Source organism: Hipposideros armiger, unplaced genomic scaffold (assembly GCF_001890085.2).
Source record: "Hipposideros armiger isolate ML-2016 unplaced genomic scaffold, ASM189008v1 scaffold_15, whole genome shotgun sequence".
Lineage (NCBI taxonomy): Eukaryota > Metazoa > Chordata > Mammalia > Chiroptera > Hipposideridae > Hipposideros > Hipposideros armiger.
Window position 1 is genome coordinate 3,294,666 of NW_017731365.1, and position 18,348 is coordinate 3,313,013.

An 18,348-nucleotide genomic window follows, 5' to 3' on the forward strand; every position below is an offset into this window, starting at 1 on the left:
TTTCTCCCCTGTGGTTTTCTCTTTCAGTGTCTTCTCTGCCTCCAACTTGTATGCATGTGTGCATGTGTGTGTGTGCATGTGTCTGACTGTCACACACAGAGTTAGGCTGGCAGGAGGTTTCCCCACACCGCAGCAAACACCGGGCACTCACACTTCCGCACAGAAACACACTTACACCCCTTTCCCCAGCATTGCCTTGCTCTGTGCAGATACCCTGTCACACACAGACCAGACATACACTACCCTCATGTTGCAGAGTGGGGTGCTCTCCTAGTAGCTCTGAGCTTGGGGAGGGGGCTCCAGTCATTTCTAGTCAGGGCAGCTGCTTGTCTGTGAGCTCTGTTCATGTACTAAAATGGGTCCCTCTAGCTGAAGTCTCGGGGTTCCTCTGCTGTAATGGGTAAACCAGAGCAGAGTTAGTACTCTGCCACCCCTAACTGCCTTGCTCATGGGGGATTTTCAGGACACATCGTTTTCCAGGTTTTATCAGTGCTGTAAAGGGGCCTGGGGAGGCAAGAGATAGAGCCTTGTGGAAATGAAAATTCCTCCCAAACGCATATCTATGAATCACCAGGCCTGGGAGCCAGGGAGCTGTCATTCCTGCCAGGCCTGGCTTGAGGACTGGGCTGCTGGCATGCAGCCTGGAGCATGGGGCCATGACCTCACACTTAATCCAGTCCGAGTGGGCAGGTCACCCTTGTGTCTTTTTTTATTTTTGAAGATCTATATTTACCTGGCTTGGGCCTGGGACATGTAGAAATCTCAGTAGCCACTGTGCTGCTTTAAAAAGCTTTCTTTCTAAACTTGGAAAAATATAGAGCCTGTATTCCCTCCCTTCCCGCTCCAGCTCCTCCTTTCTCCTTGACACGTGCCCAGCATCCCCTGGGTTTCTAGGTGTGTTTGTTTTGCCAGCTGTGCTCTGGGAGCTTGGTGAGGAGGGCCCTACCCCAGGCTGGGCTGGTGACTTCAGTGCCTTGGGGATGTGTGGGCAGAACCAGCCTAACATCTCTTCGCCCCAGGGGCTTTTGGGGGGAATTTCAGTCTTTTCCTCAGCAGTGCCCAAGGTTGGAAAGCTTGTTGCTAGAGTGGCAGAGCTATTTGGCACCATTTTGTTTACCTCTGCTAAGTTTAAAAAGGACCCAAGAACTCTGGGGAACAATTTACATCCACAAAGTACTTGAACACCATTTATCTGAGTGTAGACATCCAGGCGCTCAGGAAGCAATGGATGGGAAATGGATGAATTTGGACTAAGGGGTCCCTCCAAGGTGACACTCAGGGTTGTAGCTCCCTCTCTGCCCCCATGGGATTTCTAGCATTCCCTCACCTCTGCACAACCTGTACTAAAGTAACTCTTTGTTTACCTCTAGCAGAGCTGCGCCTCTCCAGAAAGTTCAGTGACTATGGTATGACAGTGCCCTGCAGCACCGATGTTCGGGGACGCTTCCTCTCCCATGTTGTGTCTGGCCCAGCAGCAGCCTCTGAGGGGAGTGCCGCAGTGGACAGGCCACCTGCACCACCGTCACACTCTGGTCACCCCCGGGTGGCCCGCAGCCCCCTGCGCCCAGAAGAAGCAGCCTGGCAGCTTGGCCGGGCAGGACGCTACTCCCTCTACTTCAACATTACTGTTTTCGGGGAGGAACTGCACTTGCGCCTGCGGCCCAACCGGCGGCTGGTGGTGCCCGGAGCTTCCGCAGAGTGGCAGGAGGACTTCCAGGAGCTCTTCCGACAGCCTTTGCAGCTGGAGTGTGTCTACACTGGGGGTGTCACAGGCATGCCAGGAGCAGCTGTCGCTATCAGCAACTGTGACGGATTGGTAAGGGACAAGCCCTTCCTTAAGTTGCATTTTGTCCCTTGTCCCAGTCCTGGCTACCTGAGCTAGGCTGACCTGTTTATCTCCTTGGCTCCCCAGTGTTTGGGACTCCTGTGGGCAGGCCGTGGAGTCTGGGCCAAGTCAGGGGCTGTGCTGCTTTCCAGAGAGAAACCCACATGCTCCGCTGGCCACCAGGCTCATGCACTGTCAGGTGTGAAGTGACCAAGCTGGGATCGCTTGTTCATTCCCTCACCACCCGTGGTCACACAGGGGCCACAACATACCTGGCAGGGATCTCTGAGCCCAGACACATGCAGGGGTGAGGAAGACAGGCTCTGCTGGGATTGAATGAATCCCGGCTGGGCAGCTCACTAGCCATGAGGCTTTGGACAAGTTACTTACCCTCCCTGTGGTTTTTGCCCTTAGGCGTGAAGTGAGGACTTATTCATTCTGCACATATTTTCTGTGTGTGTCCCATATGGCCAGCATAGTTCTGGCTCTGGGCGCTACAGCAGCACCCAAGGCAGACACAGTCCTTGCCCTCATGGAGCTGATGGGCTGGTGATCATATGACCCACCTCACCCGGCAGCACGGTTGGTGGGTGGCACTTGCCTGGCACATAGTCAAGGCTCTGTCGGTATTAGCTGTTGTTATTCTTCTTACTGTTACATCCCCTACTGTCTCTAGTCCTGAAGCCAGTCTGCTCTCTCCCAGTGCTCTACTCTGTGAGTTCCCTTTCTACCTCCTCTCAGGCACCACATTACAAATCAGAAAGCCGCGCTTTTTTCCACACTCAGCTCCTGGCTCTCAGTCCCCTCACTGTTCTATCCTCGGTGTGTCAGGCCCCCATGAGCCTGCATGGTAGCCCCAGAGACATGATGGGCACTCTTTCTGTGGTCTCTGCTTTGTCAGGTATGAGCTGATGTGTCCCAGGAGAGGACCCGCTTGCCCCTCTGCCCTTCAGCTTTAAGAGGGGGATGAGTCAGATAGGGGCACGAGAAAGGGGAGGGACTTTCATCTTTGGCGGGGCTGAGAGCACTTCTCACTGTCTTCTCATCCCTCAGAGGTATCTTCCTGCTGAATGGCATGGCTGTATTTGTCTGGGCCAGTGTTTCTCAATCCCTTTTTTCATTATCACCCCCCTATGGAGACATTTTTTTCCCTAACCGCCACCTCCCATGAAATTTTAATACCACAGATATATTGAATATCTGTTTATAAATTGTATGTATATCTGTGCTTTATATATAAAAATACTAAGTTTTTTGCCTTCCAAAGAACCAGTTTTTGCCCCATTGGAGGTGATAGGGTCCCCCATGGAGAGGCATGGTCTAGGCAGTGGCTGGTTCTCAAAGTTGAGAGGGCATTGGAGTCACCAGAAATGCAAGGGTTCTGTGGAGCAGACTTTGAGAAGCCTAGATTGTAAGGACAGCTGGGGAAGGCTAAGACCTTGTCCTGATGCCAGAGTGAGGCTTGGCTGCCAGCCTTCCCTGGCTCAGCAGTTCTGTGCAGCAGGAGGCCTCAGTCAGTCTGCTGGCTAATGCTGTGCTTTGGCCACAAGATTGGGTTGAAAATCCAAGGTGACATTTGGAATCACCCCGGGATGCAGTGTCTGTGCTGATAGAGAGACAGGAAGCGCCGGTGCAAACTGGTGGCATGGCTGAATGATGTGGTAAACTCCTAAAGTCATTAGCCATGTAGACAGACTGTCAGCTGTGCAGCAACAGGGCTGGGCTTCCCACTTCTTTGACTGCCCCGTAAAGGTACACTGTGGACCTAACCGAAGGTGTCAGTGGGTGATCATTACCATTAATAAGTAATTGTCCACCCCCTTTGCACCCTGGAAACCTTGTCATTGAACTAACTCAGTCGCCTTTTGATAAGTGGTAACTGTGATGATGCAGGGATCAGGGTAGCGAAGGACCCTCACCCAGCAGCCCATGAAGCAAGATCATGTGGTCACAGGGTGGGTGTTCAGAGTGACAGGCTGCACTCTGGTTGTTAGGGCTGGGAGGCTGCTTGGTTGGCCTGGGGCCAGGCATTGCTCAGCTGTTGTTGCTGACTTTTGGTGGCCTCCGAGGAAATGTTCTCATCAGCTGTGTGACTTAGGCAAGTCACTCCCCATCTCTGGGCTTTAGTCTTCTCATGTGTCCAAAGAGGGGCTGCGTTTGGTGATCCCTGGCAGATGGAAATTGATCCTGTGGGACATGTGCAGAAACTGGATCAATTCTCAGAGGCTGGCCCACAGATGGGCTCCTGGGGGGCCTGTTGGACAGTGGAGCTGAGGCTTGCCTGGCCCCCCGGCCTGGGTGAGGGCTTTAAATGGACCCCATAGGGCTGAGCCTCGGGCTGGGCCCTTGCTTTTGCCCTTGACTGTCTCCAGAGGCCAGTCCCTAAGGCCAGCTCCCAGGGGCCTCCCTATCCAGGTCCCTGACAAGGGCCGCAGCCCAGCACAGGGCACTCCCCAGGGCAGAGATGACCTCACTTATAGCCCATTCCAGAAAACTGCCCTGTGTCCTGTGAGGATGAGAGACTCTTCACAATGACCCAGCTGAGCCATCTTTGGACTTGAAGGCTATAGTGCAGAATGTCTGATAAGATTTAACTTAACATCTTCATGTAGTATTTGAATTTTAACCTCACATTCTTCAACATCTCAAATGCCGATGTCATTCCAAAACACACACACAGAGATATATATCTATATATATAGTGCCAAAAAAGGTATGCACATTTTAAGAAAGGAAAACTGTATTAAAATTGTAATGCTCAATATATACTGATAGCAAAAGTTGAATACAAGTCACATTTGACCTATGCAATGACAAGAGGTGCTCAAAGTGGTTACCATCAGCATCCAGACACTTCTGATTACGGCGCACTACTGCTTTAGCAACGTTGACCAAAGTGTCCTCTTATGTACATTTTTTTTGGTGTCCCCGGTATATACCGACCACTGGTCATGAGCAAGGTCCACAGGGAGATGTAAGAAAATGAAAATGACACAAGTTATAACAGCAACAGGAACACTTCCCACAGCCCAGGCACAGCACACATACAGCCACAGCATACGTACTGTCACAGCACATGTACTGTCATATGCATTCACTAACTTTGCACATTGTGTAGATGAGGGAACTGAGCCGTGGGGACTAGCTCCGAAGATAATGCAGGTAGTTTCCAGCAGCACAGGACTTTCTAGTTTGCAAAGCCCTTCAGTTGTATGCATCGTGTAGGCAGATACTGTTATTACCCTGCTTTGCAGTCAGGTCCCTGTCCTCGAGGACGTTGGGGGGATCCCACAAATAGTTTTAACGTTACCTTGTTGGTTTTCCACAACACAGTGGGGATGGGTACTCAGTAAACGGGAGTGATTATTATCTGTGGTGTCAGAGAAGATGATATTTGAACTGGGTCTTGAAAGATGAGTAGAAATTTGCTGGGGCCAAAGGGCGGGCAGGCATTCTGGGCAGAGGGAAGAGGAGCAATTGCGTGAGGGAGCGCCATCTAGGTGGGGCTGCGGAGGGGATCCGAGAAGACAGCACTGGGCAGGCAGCCCTCGTCTGACTTTGAAGGAAGGGCAGGATAAGAGAGGGGGCCCAGGGCAGGGATGCGGCAGCCTGCTATCTGAAAAGAATCTGAGTTGGCAGTTGGGGGATATGGCTGTGTGACCCTGGGCAAGCTGTTTGTTCTCAGGGCCTCACTTGCCTTTTTGGTGTATTGCAGAGGCTGAAATGAACGAGTTCAGAGCCCTTTCCAGCTCTGTCACTGGCACTTTGTGACACAGGGCAGGCCTTGCAGGAGGAATTTGAAACCAGTCCCCTGTAAGCCCATCGATGACTCTTCCCTCCTTGGTCAGTCCTGGGGTCTGCTCCGTGCCAGGCCTGGGCTGGGCTGCAGGTGCAGAGACGAAAGACACCAGTCCTGAGCTCAGCCCTCGTGGCTGAGCAAACCTGCCAGTTGTAAGATGGTCTGAACAAAGCCCCCTCTGTGTAGACCCAGCCTTGCAGCCATTTGGCATCTTAGCTGTTCTGGTGAGAAGTGCCCTGTCTAAACTGGTGGCTCAATCTTCATTTCCAACATTGGGGACATTGACCATCACCCTTTTCCAATTCTCCTGCCATCCAGAGTCACTCACCATTGGGCACCTGGGACAAACACTGGGAGGGTTCCATGCATTGCTGTTAATTCATGCCTGAAACTGAGCACTGGGCACTCTACCTCACTTCTCACATGCTCTTCTGAAGGGCCTCGTGTGTCCCAGCTTGGGAGGGGCTCGAGAGGGACTTAGGATAGAGGAAGCCAGGAAGGACCCTTGCTCTGGATGAGTTTGTAGGCTAATAGGGACCCACACATAAAAGTCAACTAATTAAAATCCTGTGTGAGGCAGCAGCAGAAAGACCCATTTATTTTGGTTAGGGCATCCAGGAAGGCTCCCTGGAGGAGGTAGCATTGGCTCCAGACTGTTCAAACATTATAAACAACAAAGAAAATGGTGGCGCCTGGCCAGCAGAGAGAATGATTGACTCAGGCAGGCTTGAGGATGTTTGGGAGAGGGAAATAAGAGATGTGGGCAGGCTCCATTCTACCTGCAGTGTTTCTTCTGGAGTTGGGTGTAGCTGTCAGACCCTAGGGTTCCAGATTGAGAATGTGCCTGGGCAGCAGCAGCAACCCAATGGAGCACTTTCCAGAGCCTCCCTGGGGGACCCCGGCCAGTTCTCCCAATGCCCCCGTGACCCAACCACTGAGGGCCTGTTGGCAGGGCGGACCTGGGTAGAACCCCTGGCTGGGGGCAGGTGCAGAACAGACCCTCTGCTAGTGACTATGCCTCTGAATTCCTGGGAGGAACATAGAGGCCTGGGGTGGGGCCAGTTCTTTGTGGGTCCTCAAGGGGTGCAGGAATGCAGTTAGTAGAGTGGGGTTCCTGCTTCTTGCTGGGGCTGTGTGCTCACTGTGCCCGTCTAGAACCCAGACTGCCAGCCTCCTGAAGGGTGCTTCTCTGCCTGCCTGGGTCCTGGGTCTCGCTGCCCTGTGCTGAGGTGATGGGGGCTTGGCTGTGCCGCCTCTGTGAGTCATGGGCCTGGCGCAGAAGCAGCTGCACGTGTAAGGTTCATCATCATCTGGTTCCATTTTCCAGCTTCTGCAGATGGTGCATTTTTAACTAGTTACACTGAGTAGACCCCTGGCAGGCGGCATGGGGAGGGGCAGGGGAGGCTGAGTCTTAGCCCCACTTCTTACCTCTGCCTCATGTTGTTCAACTCACAGAAGCTCTCCGAGCCTCAGTCCTTTTGTCTTTAAAATGGGATTGCAATGGGGGGGGGCAGGTCGGGGTTGATGGGTAAAAAGTCTGGGGTGTCTTTACGGGGTGATAAAATTTTCTAAAATTGATTGTGGTAATGATTGCACAACTCTATGCATATAACTAAAAGCCATTGAATTCTATACTTTACATGAGTGACTTGTATGGTATGGGAATTATATCTCCATAAAACTGTTGTAAAAAGTGCCTGACCCATAGAAATGCCTGTGACAATAGTTGTTAGTAGTAATTATGAGGAGACAATCTAGGATGGTGGAAAGTGTGGGGTCTCTTTGCTCTCATACAGACTGGATGTGTGACCTAGTGTCTAAATCTCTTTGTGCTTAGATTCATCATCTTTAAGGAGTAGAAAAGACCAACCATATCTAAAGTTGTTCAAAGGATTAAATAAGATAATACAAAAAAACAAGGGGTCTGGTATATTGTGGAGCCTTAAAATGGAGATTATTTCAGTGATTATTAATAGTAATATTTATTATTTTTTACAGTAATAGTTATTGTCAATAGTGAAAAATATTATAAATATTGTTAGTCTCTTGTATTACAACAGCACATAGATTATCAGTATTCTTTTTTTATAGTTTAGTGATTTTTTTAAAATTAAAGTTTATTAGTTTTTAATTAAAGACAATTGTTAGTAAAGTTACATGGGTTTCAAGTGTACTATTCTGTAATACATCAATTGCAGCTTTATTTATGGTAGCTAAGACATGGAAACAACCAAAGTGTCCTTCGATAGATGATTGAATAAAGAAGACGAGGAATATATTCACAATGGAATACTATTCTGCCATAAGAAAAGATGACATAGTGCCATTTGCGACAACATGGATGGATCTTGAGCTTATTATGCTAAGCAAAATAAGTCAGACAGAAAAAGTTGAAAACCTTATCAGTGTTCTTGAGTCTGAGGCCACCTCTGATTCCCAGGTTGGCCAAGGCCTGTTTCTTCTCGGCTGCAGCAGCTTTCTCTGCAGAATGAGTCAATGGGCGCTTGTGCAGTGCAGGGGAGTGTGAATTTTACGATTGGTCTGTAATACCCCAGATGCTTTCCAGGACTGGAGATACTGAGAGGTGCTAAGTGGAGCATTCCATTAACAATCTGTGGGCCCCTGCCCAGGAGCAGGCCCTCACCAGGTCCTGAGAGCACAGGATGAACCCCAGCTCTCTCCCTCTGTACTCCAGAAGCCCGCAGTTTAAAGAGAAGGCCAACATGCACAGGAGGCAGTGGGAAATGAGACAGACCACTCTAAGCTTCAGTGTTTTGTGTCCTGCACTCAGTGGGTGGCCTGGAGGTGAGTACTGAGGAGAGGTGCTTCCAGAGAAAGAAGGCTTTCCAAGGGAGGGGGCATTTGGGCTAAGGGTTTTAACATCAGTAGGAGGTTTTGAAGCCAAGAGATAGGATTTACAGGCATTCTGCAGGGAAAGAAATCCTGTGTCTTCACAGGATTCAGGAAATGGCAAGTCATCCCAGCTGTCCGTAGGAGAGGGAGAGTGGTGGAAAATCTAGTCTGGAAACCTCTGCCTCATCATGGAGCTTAGACTGCCCCGGTGGCCATAGGGAGCCTCGGGAGGTTTGTAAGCAGGTCACATTAGTATTTGGGAAGTATCTTTCCTGCTGCATGCTGGTGCAGTGCTGCTGCGGCAGATTTGCTGTGGCTTCTTGGTGTCCTTGTGCCAACACCTGTCCTCGCTCTGGGGGCCGCTCCTTGCTGGCTGGGTAGTGAGTGGGCTGTCCTAGAAGCTCCTTAAAAAGCCCCAGCTCTGCTCTGCCTCACTGTCTACCCCTGCCCTGGGGATGTGGAGTGTGAGGCCTGGAGTTTAAGCGGTGCCCTCACCCAACTACCCAGCTGGCCTGTCCCCATGCATGTTGGACTGAGGGCCTCCTGCCCTCAAATGTCTGTGCGGAGAACCCTGGGAGGGATGTGTAGGCCTCACCGCCTCGCTCCACCTGCCTCGCCAGCCTCGATGATGGCTCCTGATCTGCAGACCCCCGCCCCTGCCCCAGGCATGCTGCTGTGTTCACACCTCAGTTTGCAGCCCCTCCGCCTTCGCTCATGCTGTTCATACTTCCCGCGGGCCTTCCCCTTCTCTCTACTTGGTGCATCCTCCATCTTGGCCATCGGTTCCCCCAAATCAGAGACTGTATCTTCAACTTTTGCATTTCCCTGAGTGCTGAGCACAGGGCTGGGCTCATGGTACACAGGAGGTTATGATTTCAGATACCTGTAGGAGCAAGGAGTAACAGGTCGAGTATTAGCAGGGGGAGGTGGGATTGTGCAAATTGAGAGGACATGCCCCTTCGAAAGGGAGTGTTGATTTGGTGTCACAAGATCTTTGAGTATTTTAAGGTGAAATCAGAAATATGGATTTTTAAGCAAAGTGTTCTATTTTCAAAAACAGTGTGTGTGGTCCCAACACAGCAGAGTTGTTAGCTGCAGGCCATGGATTTCCAGTATGTGCCGGGGCTGAGAGCATGACCCCTGGAACCAGACCACCTGGGTTGAAATCCCAGCTCTGACTTTTACATGCTGCGTGGCCTTGGGCAATTTCCAAACCTCTCTGTGCCTCAGTTTCCTAATTTATAAAGTGGAGATTATAATAGTCATCACTTCATATTGTCATATATGACAATTGTCATATGCAAAGGGCGTGGCTCAGTCCTTGATTGATATGACAGCTTCAGCTGTTGCAATTAAACGGTGTGGATTTATTGGTTGAGTCTGCTGGGTCTGAGGGGATGGGTGGTGGTGAAGAAGAAGAGTCAAGAGCACCCCATTTGTCTGTTTCACGCCCCCAGAGGTGTCCCTGGGGCTTTAGCTGGGCAGGCAGAGCCCATCCAACCCCCACGTCACCCAGGCCTATTCATTTTTCTCAGGGTGCAACTTGCTCCTTACTCCAGTTCGGATTCTCACCCAGAACATTCCCACCAGGTTCCTGAAGGGCAGGGTCTGAACTCAGTCACCTTTGTGTTCCCAAGACCCTAGCACAGGGCCTGCCACAGGGCAGGCTCTCAGCGGATGCTGGGTGAGCTGACTGGGTACAAGAATGTGCCGGTGGAATACAGGCTTCAGAGGTGCCATAAAGCTCACATTTGCATCTTCTCACGCCACTTAGCTGAGGGACCACTTGTCTCTCATTCTCTCCATGGCTGACTGTCCATCTGCCTCTAGGCCAGCAGTGAGAAATGTGGCACACGCACTGCCGTCTGCTCTCCTGCACCCCCGGCAGACATTGCAGGTCAGCTGTGGCACACTGACCCCCGAGTATGTGTCCCCAGCCTATGCTCCATGCAGCCACGTCCCGTGGGCCTGGGTGGGCGTGTGAGGTGAAGCCTGTTTGCCTCCCTGCCCTTGGCAGTCCCTTCACCAGTGAGCTTCTGTCTCCAGGGCTCACACCCTCTCCGAGGGTACAACCTGGTTTATCATGTTTGCTATTCAGATAACCCACTTCCCTGAGAAACTCTGGGTCTGCTTTTCAGAATTGCTGTTCGTATAATAAAAGCAACACATTGTCTCTTTGGAGAGAAAGGGGACTTCTCATGACCTGCTCCACCAGGGTGACTGTGGGTCTTCAGGTAGAAAATGGCCTGCAGTAGAGTGCATCTTCTGTGGCCACTTCTAATTGTGGGGGTGTGAGGGCCTGGGGGCTGTAGGCAGGGACAGTGGTTGGTCAGCATGAGGTGCCTTGAGCCTAGCCAAATCCTGGGAGGCAGGCAGCACAGGTTTTTCTGGGAGATGGGCAGCTGTGAGGAAACGGAATGACTATATCAGTTATCCACTGCTGTGTAACAAACCAGCCTAAAACTGAGGTACTTAAAACAACATCTTCTTCCGCACATTTGTCGGCAGGCTGATTGGTTCCTCTGCTGGTTGCTCCTGGGCTCTCATGTAGCTGTGTGTAGCCAGAGGGTGGGCTGGGCTGACTGGTCCACGCTGGCCTCATTCACATGTCCAGCGCTGGTGCTGGCTGCTGGCTGGGCAGCCACAATGCTCCCCTCTGTGGCCTCTCATCGTCCAGTAGGCAGGGCTGGCTTCATTCATATAGTCAAGGGTAGCATCCCAAGAGGACAACAGCAGAAACTCCAATACCTCTTAAGGCCTAGTCTTGGAAGTTGAATAATGTTGCTTCTGCGCATTCTATTAGTGAAAGGGAGCTGCAAGGCCAGATGGGATTTTCCAAGAGTGAGGAAACGGACTCCACCTATTGAGGGGAGGGGTGGCAAAATCTCACTGCAAAGAGGCGTGTGGGCAGGGACAGGCGTGTTGCAGTTATCTCTGCAATTGTTCTTCCATGCTGACTCTAGGCAAGTGACTTGACCCCTCGGAGCCTCGGTTTCTGAATCTATAAAGTGAGTATCCCTGTCTTGTCATTTTATTGATTAGACATCAAGCACTTCAAGTGCTGCCACAGTGCCCAGAATAACAAGTGGTAGCTTTTGTTATTATTATTGATCTCTTAGGATAAATATGGAAACTGAGGCAGGGCCCACAGTAGGTCCGTTTCCAGACCTCTGGCCACCCAGTCCAGTGCCTTCCTTGCTTCCCGGAAGGTCCCATCCCAACTGGGGTCTCTGTCTGAGAGGACTTCCCAGTGGCTTTTCCAGTCCTCGAGGTGGTCTGATCCTTCAGAACTTCACCTCCCTAGTCTCCCAAGGCTGTGTTTCACTGTCTGTCCTGAATGAATAACTGATCTGTGATATGGAATAAAGCCAGATAGCACCTTGTTGCCCATCCTTCCGAGCAGAGCAGGCCTCCCGTTCTACTGACGGCTGGTCTGGGAGCACGTTTTGGTTTTCTTCCCTGGCATCCTCAGGCTAGCTGGAGGGCTGGTGGGCATGGTGGGGGCTGCATTGCCCTCCATCTGCCTTCCAACCACAGTGTGGCAGAGGCCCAGGGTGGGCCCTTGGTGAGGACCCAGGGGATTTCCGCATTCCTCAGATCATGCCGTGGGGAGTTCCCAAATCATCCGCTAGGCCCAGCTGTCCGTTTTCACCACGTGGGTCTTGCCCCTGCCTTCAAAGCTTTAGAAACAACAGCAGTAACAACAATAATAGTAATACTTGCAGGCCATCTCATCCCTGGCAGCTCCAAGGAGCTCCTGGTCAGCACAGCTAATCATCATGTTATGATAACTTCCGGTGGTGAATCTCAGCTCAGCGTTATTTCCACAGTTTACCTTGACTTTGGCTCGAGTGTGCAGAGCTGTGGCTGGAAGAGGCTGCGGAGCCCTCTCGGTCCCCTCTTCACTTTCCAGGCAAGGAAGCTGAGGCTCAGGGAAGGGTAAGGTCTTATCCAGGGTCGTGCAGTGGGCGACCGTCAGGGCCAATGGGGTCCACGTGCCTGACTCCCAATCCAGTGCTCCCACCACAATCCCAGTGGATGAGGGCCGAGTAAATGTGAATAGTGACTCAAGGTCATAAAGCGTGTGATGGCCAGTATGCCGTGGTCTGGCAACAGTTTCAAAGCACTAATGCTGAAGTGATTGGTCCAGTGGTTGTCCTGTGGGGGGTATCCTGGGAGTCCTTGGGCGGGGGGTCCCAGGTAGAGGTGTTTACAAGGCTCCCACTGTGAGGGTCATTGTTTCCCTGAAACTGGAAACCCAACTAAGAAAAAACAAGTGCCAACAGCCCAGTTAGTGGGATTCAAAGCTCAAAAGGAAACTTCTGGCGTTTCTTAGCCCCAGGTTAGCATTGCCACTGTTTTATCCATTTTCAAAATATTATAGGGCGCTGGGCTGCTGTTATGTACACACTGCTTGTCATGGAACATTAAAAACCCTGCAGTCTCATTTTCTTCTGCTTTCTGTAACATAGCTGAACAGGCCCTGTTATTTTTTATTATTTATTTATTTATTTGAAAAAAAATTTTTTTTTTTAAATTGAGGAATTGGGGGAGGGGAACAGCGTTGGGGAATCGGGGGAGGGGAACAGACAAGTTGCTGTCCTTTTGTTCTTCAGCCTAGTTGTGGAGGCTTCACTGGCCCAAGTTGGCACAGAAGAGCGCAATGATGGTGCCAACTTGGAACAGGCCCCTTTTAGAGAAACCTCTGAAGGTGGGAACGTTTGTCAGGACACGGTTGTCTGAATGCAAACCCTGTTCCCAATGGGCTGCTTGCAGCCTTTGTCAGCCTTTGCGTTTAAGCCAACCAAACATTTTTACCTTTGATCTGTCCAGAAAACACCCGTACCCCCAAGTCGCCCCTGGCCCATAGCAGAGATCCCTTTCCGCCCCTTGAGGCTGGCAGGAGCCCACACTCCGAATTAGTTCCTCCAGCCCAAAGACACCGTGTGTTCTGTAGCCCAGCAGTCTGCTGGCCTGGGCGCTTTGAGTGCCTGATACTTCATCACCTCATAATTCATAGTCCCTGCCTGGGGAGGCTCTAGGTAAAACATGCCGTCCACTAAGCCATGGCCACATTTTGTGGGAAAGCACCCCTCTCATTAAGGGCCATATGCCCGAGGGAGTTTGTTTTGGAGGTTTGGCCCCAAGGATGCTTATTTAATGTGGTTTTGTTCTGAAGTCAGTCATGTGGTATAGATCAGTAATTAATTGTCTTACTAAAGCTCACATCTAGAAGAGGGACAGACAGACATTTCTGAATGGGAATAGATCACCCACCAAGAGCCCCTGGGGGCATGGGAGAGGGCGTGATGATGGGTGACATTTGAGCTGGGCCAGCCGGGCAGTCCTGGCAGAGCTCACAGCAGAGTCAAAGGCCTGGGGGCTGAGTGAACACCTGTGGTTCCAGGTACAGAGCAGGTCCCATGTGGCCATGGTGGGGTTTTGGTTGTTGTTGCTAATAATTCCAAAAGGAAAACAAACAGCTTGACAAGAGTAGCAAGTCCTGGGGTGTTCTGAGCCACCCTTCTCTCTCTCTAGGCTGACGGTGCTGGCCCTCCTAATTGACCTCCCTGCTTCCATCCTTGCCCTCTGCCCCCAACAGCAGCCACAACAGCCTTGTTGGTAGTCCCCCCGTAATACTCCTCGGGGAGCAGCCAAGCAGGCGCTGGGCGTCATCCTTCCTCTTGGTCCTCCTGTGACCTCCTCTGCCCGCCCCCTCCGTCTCCCCGTGATGCCCTCCTTACAGGGCCACCCCTTCCCAGATACTGCCAGCGCCTGCCCCTCATCTCAGGCCTTTGCTCAGATGTCACTTTTCAGTAACATCTGTCCTGCCTCCCTTATTTAAAGTTTCAGCACCCAGTTCTCTCTTCTGCTTAACTTTTCTCCGAGGCTGTTTCCACTTGGTACGCCCCGTTTTTACTTACTGACTCCTGTCTCATCCCCCGGTAGAAAGTTAGCTCTAGGAGAGGAGGAATTTTTGGCTGTGTCCCCAGCATCTAGAACAGGGACTGCTCAGTAAATATCTGATGAATGAATGAATGAATGAATGGGTAGACGAATAGTATTGCAGACAGAGGTTTAGGCGAGGTAGAATTGCAGAGATGCATGTAAACATGAAAAGTGAGTCGGGGACCTGGTGAATGGCTGGAGTGGCTGGAATGTGGGCATTGTTAGGAACGGACAGGGCTTAGCACAGACAAGCTTTGGCGAAGGGTCTGAGTTCTAAGAAATCTGGAAAACATGTTAATGGTGCTGGGCCCTGAGCAAGATTAAGGATAGCCCAAGCCTCATTTGTCGGTGTTTTTGGTGGGCTCCTCCATGCAGCGCACGGGAGGCAGAGATATCTGGAGGGGATGTATTGTCAGTAATCACTCATGAAAGCTGGGCATGTCACAGGAATTCAGGGGGCCAGGTCCACTCCTTTCCGTCCTCCCATGCTCACCCTTCACCCCACCGCCACCACATCCCTTGTTTATCACTCTGCCACGTGTCAGACTCAGTGGGAATCATTTTACATGCGTGATCTCATGTGGGGCAGGCATGGTTTAAAACCAAGTCAGCATCCCCCTGGGCCAGGCTGATGTAGGGATGGATCAGAGGGGAGGTCTGGCTGGTATGAGTGACTTGCTAGGGGCCTTCCCTCAGCTGTGGGAGGGACTGGCTGCATCTTTTCTCTCAAGCTGCCCCACCACCAGCTAGCTTGCTGCTGAGCTGTAGGGTTCAGACTGCAGGGCCTCGATGCAGGAGGCCGCTTCTCAGCTCAGAGCCTGGCAGACATACCACCTTCTGGCATGGGAGGACTGCTTCCTGTCTCCTTGTTCTGAAGCAGCCAGGAGTCCCCGCCAAGTAGGGGGCCAGGCAGAGCTCCCAGCCCAAGCTTGGTGGGCTGCGGTGGTGACAGAGGCGAAAGCCTCAGAGCCACGTGGCTCCTGGGCACGGGGAGTGGAAAGTGGGGCTGGCTGCCAACCTGGCAAGGCCTGCCTTTGACTCTGGCTGGGCTCCAGGGTGGGGGTTTGTAGCAAAAGGGGAACCTCTGACACGTGCGGTGTGAGGCCCTGCCCCCTATTGCCGGTGAGTGGGGGGGTTGTCATAAAATGTATGCACCTTTCCTCTAAGAACGTTTACCAAGCTTTTGAAGACTTAAGCAACTGTGTTCTCCACGGTCCAGAGGACAGAATCAGTCAGTGCCTTCTTCATCATCATCAGCATCATCATAGAGGTACTGACCTGGGGACTCTTTAGTTAGGGTGCCTGTGACATCTGTGACCTGCCACTGGCAGATCAGCAGATCACAACCACCCTCCCCCAACTCCTAAACCCCCACCCTGTTCAGGGTAATTTTGTTGAGTTATTCTTCACTCACAGTGAAGTCACACCTTGAGGGGAGGAGATAGTTAGGTTCTAAGGCAGCACCTAAGGCACAGATCACGTGTGGTCCAGATGCTCCTTGGTCCTGTTCAGCTTGGGGAGATGCTCACCTTGGAAGAGGTATGCAGTAACTGGCCTGTCCAGACACTGCCCACTCACTGTGCTCTCATCCCCTCTCTGTTCTTTCTTGCCCATTTCCTGCATTAGAACAAACTCATCCTGGTCCGACACTCCGTGCTGCCACTACTGTCTGTGCAAATGGATGGTCACTTCCTTTGAGTACCATTCCATTATTTGGGAGCTTCCAGGATCTAGATCGTTGGTTCCCCGCTTTGGCTGCACGTTAGAATCACCTGGGCAGCTTTGAGAAAATCCTGATACCCCGGCTCCAGTCCCTGAGATTTGATTCATTGGTCTGCGCGTCAGTAGTTCTGCAAATTCCCCAGGTGATCCTAATGGACATCTAAGGGTGAGACACACTGCCCTAGCCTCCTAGAAAATTCTATTTTGAGTTTGATGGAAAAGTTGGGGGTCACGCCATGGGGGACCAGGAGAGGCAGGTGGAAGAAGGAAAGAAAGGAAAAGGCCTCCAACCCTGCTGTGGGCTGGGCCTCAGGAGAGGCATTCCCCTTCGTTGTTCCGTTCCATCCTCCCAGCAACGCTTTGGCTTCAGATGTGGAAACTGAGGCCTGGCGAGGGTCTATGGCACCAGCTGGGAAGACCTGGGCTGAGGTGCACCCGTAGCAGCCTCTATCCCACTTTGCAGAGAGGTTGGATGACAGGAAAGGAGCGTCACATGTTGTTTCTTTCCTTTTTTTAAACTTTGTGTAAATATAATTGTTATACAGTTATGACTTGCTCCTTGCAGCAGGCAGGCGTTCTGTGCAGGACTGGCTTTCCTTCTCAGATAGGAGAATTAGAGAAAAGTTAGAAAAGACCTAAAAGTTTAAAGGGAAGGAATTGCCTACAACTTCACCACCCGGCGACAACTCTTTTACAGCTGGGTGACTGGCTTCTTTCACGTAATGTAATGTTTTCAAGGTTTATCTATGTTGTAGCATGTATCAGTACATCATTTCTTTTTATGGCTGAGTAATATTCCATCATATGATAGACCACATTTTGTTTATTCAGTCATCAGTTGGTGGACATTTGTCGGCACATGTTCTTTCTCACCTTGAAATTTACCCTGAGGTAGCCTGTACTCTTGGTAAGGACTTTCCTCCTTAAGGATGCTCAACAGCTGGTATTTTTTCTCAGGGATTTCTCCCTGTTTACAGGCAGGGGGTCTGAGCAGGTCCAAGCCAGCTCTCAGGGGAGAGAGGAGTTAGAGACAAACCACCTTGTGGTTCCAGGTGCTGCCCACAGGCTCCCTGCATGAGCCACTGGATCTCCCAGGCACACTTTGAATGATGGTCGTGATAACCATGGCAGCAAATGTGAACGCGTGCTTAGTCCTTGCTGCTAGGTCAGACACGTCTAAGTGCTCTGTGTATATTTCTCAGAGCAACCCCGTAAGATAGATGTATTGTAATCCTGAATCACAGGGATGTTACCTTGTCAGGATGACATGGTCTGAGAGTAGCAGCGCGCAGATTCTGGCTCTCGGGTCTGTGTTTATCCACCATGTGGGCCCACCATATTGATTCTCCCCTGAGAAGGAGCCTGGCTGCAAATGGCCAGGGCCCAGCAAGACCTCAGAAGCCTTTCACCCAGCGCCTCCCAGGGTGTGGGGCCTGCAGAGGTCATGACCCTGGAAAGAGAAGCCGAGTGGTCATCCCAAATAACTTCCTTCGCTTCCTGGTGCTGCGTGTGAGTCTTTGGCCTCTCCTCGGAGCTCTGAGGCTGCCTGCGTGGGGCATGGCAGGACGCGCCAGTTGAGGACAAGCCTGACAGTTCTCGGCCCCATACTCCAAGGGCTCCTCCTCCTGCCTGTCCCCAAGGCTGCAGCTTGGGATGAATCAGCTCTCAGGCTTCCCTTGGCTTGGGCCCAGGCCTTGGCAGCCCAGCCTCCAGCAGAGCTCCTGTGGCTTGGGGCGTCCACATCAGGTTTGAATTATATGGAATCTCAGTATCCACTGAGACTTTCATCTCAGCCATGCTGACTCATGCTTTCGTGGTAATGGGCAGCCTGTGCTCTGTGTGTGTGTGTGTGTGTGTGTGTGTGTGTGTGTGTGTGTGTGAGATCTGCCTGCACATGTGTTGTTTCGTGTATATAGTGTCTCAGTGCATATGAGGTGTAACAATTAAGTTTGCAAACTCATCCTAGAAAAAGTGCTACATATCTCATTGCTGAATATCACTATGGTCACCTTCGAAGTACTCCCCTTGGGCGGCTATGTACTGACGCCAGTGCCTAGTCCACCCTTCAAAGCAATTTTGGAACTCTTTTTCTGGAATGGACATCAGAGCTGTTGTCGTATTACCCTTGATGTCCTGAATGTCATCCAAATGTCTTCCTTTCAATATTTCCTTTATCTTCGGGTAAAGAAAGAAGTCATTG

General features: G+C 51.3%; 2 protein-coding genes across 3 annotated transcripts in view; one reads left to right on the forward strand and one right to left on the reverse strand.

Moving 5' to 3' along the window:
- Nucleotides 1-1,394, reverse strand: part of PRF1 (perforin 1) — a 34,593-nt gene extending 33,199 nt beyond the window's left edge. The window contains exon 1 of the mRNA XM_019624165.1: nucleotides 1,365-1,394. The gene's annotated coding sequence lies outside the window, so the exon portion shown is untranslated. The remainder of the gene's footprint in view (nucleotides 1-1,364) is intronic.
- Nucleotides 1,377-18,348, forward strand: part of ADAMTS14 (ADAM metallopeptidase with thrombospondin type 1 motif 14) — a 63,521-nt gene continuing 46,549 nt past the window's right edge. For both annotated transcript variants that reach the window (XM_019624142.1, XM_019624147.1), the window contains exon 1: nucleotides 1,377-1,816. In XM_019624142.1, coding sequence (XP_019479687.1) covers nucleotides 1,409-1,816 — 408 coding nt within the window. In that variant the 5' untranslated portion in view covers nucleotides 1,377-1,408. The remainder of the gene's footprint in view (nucleotides 1,817-18,348) is intronic.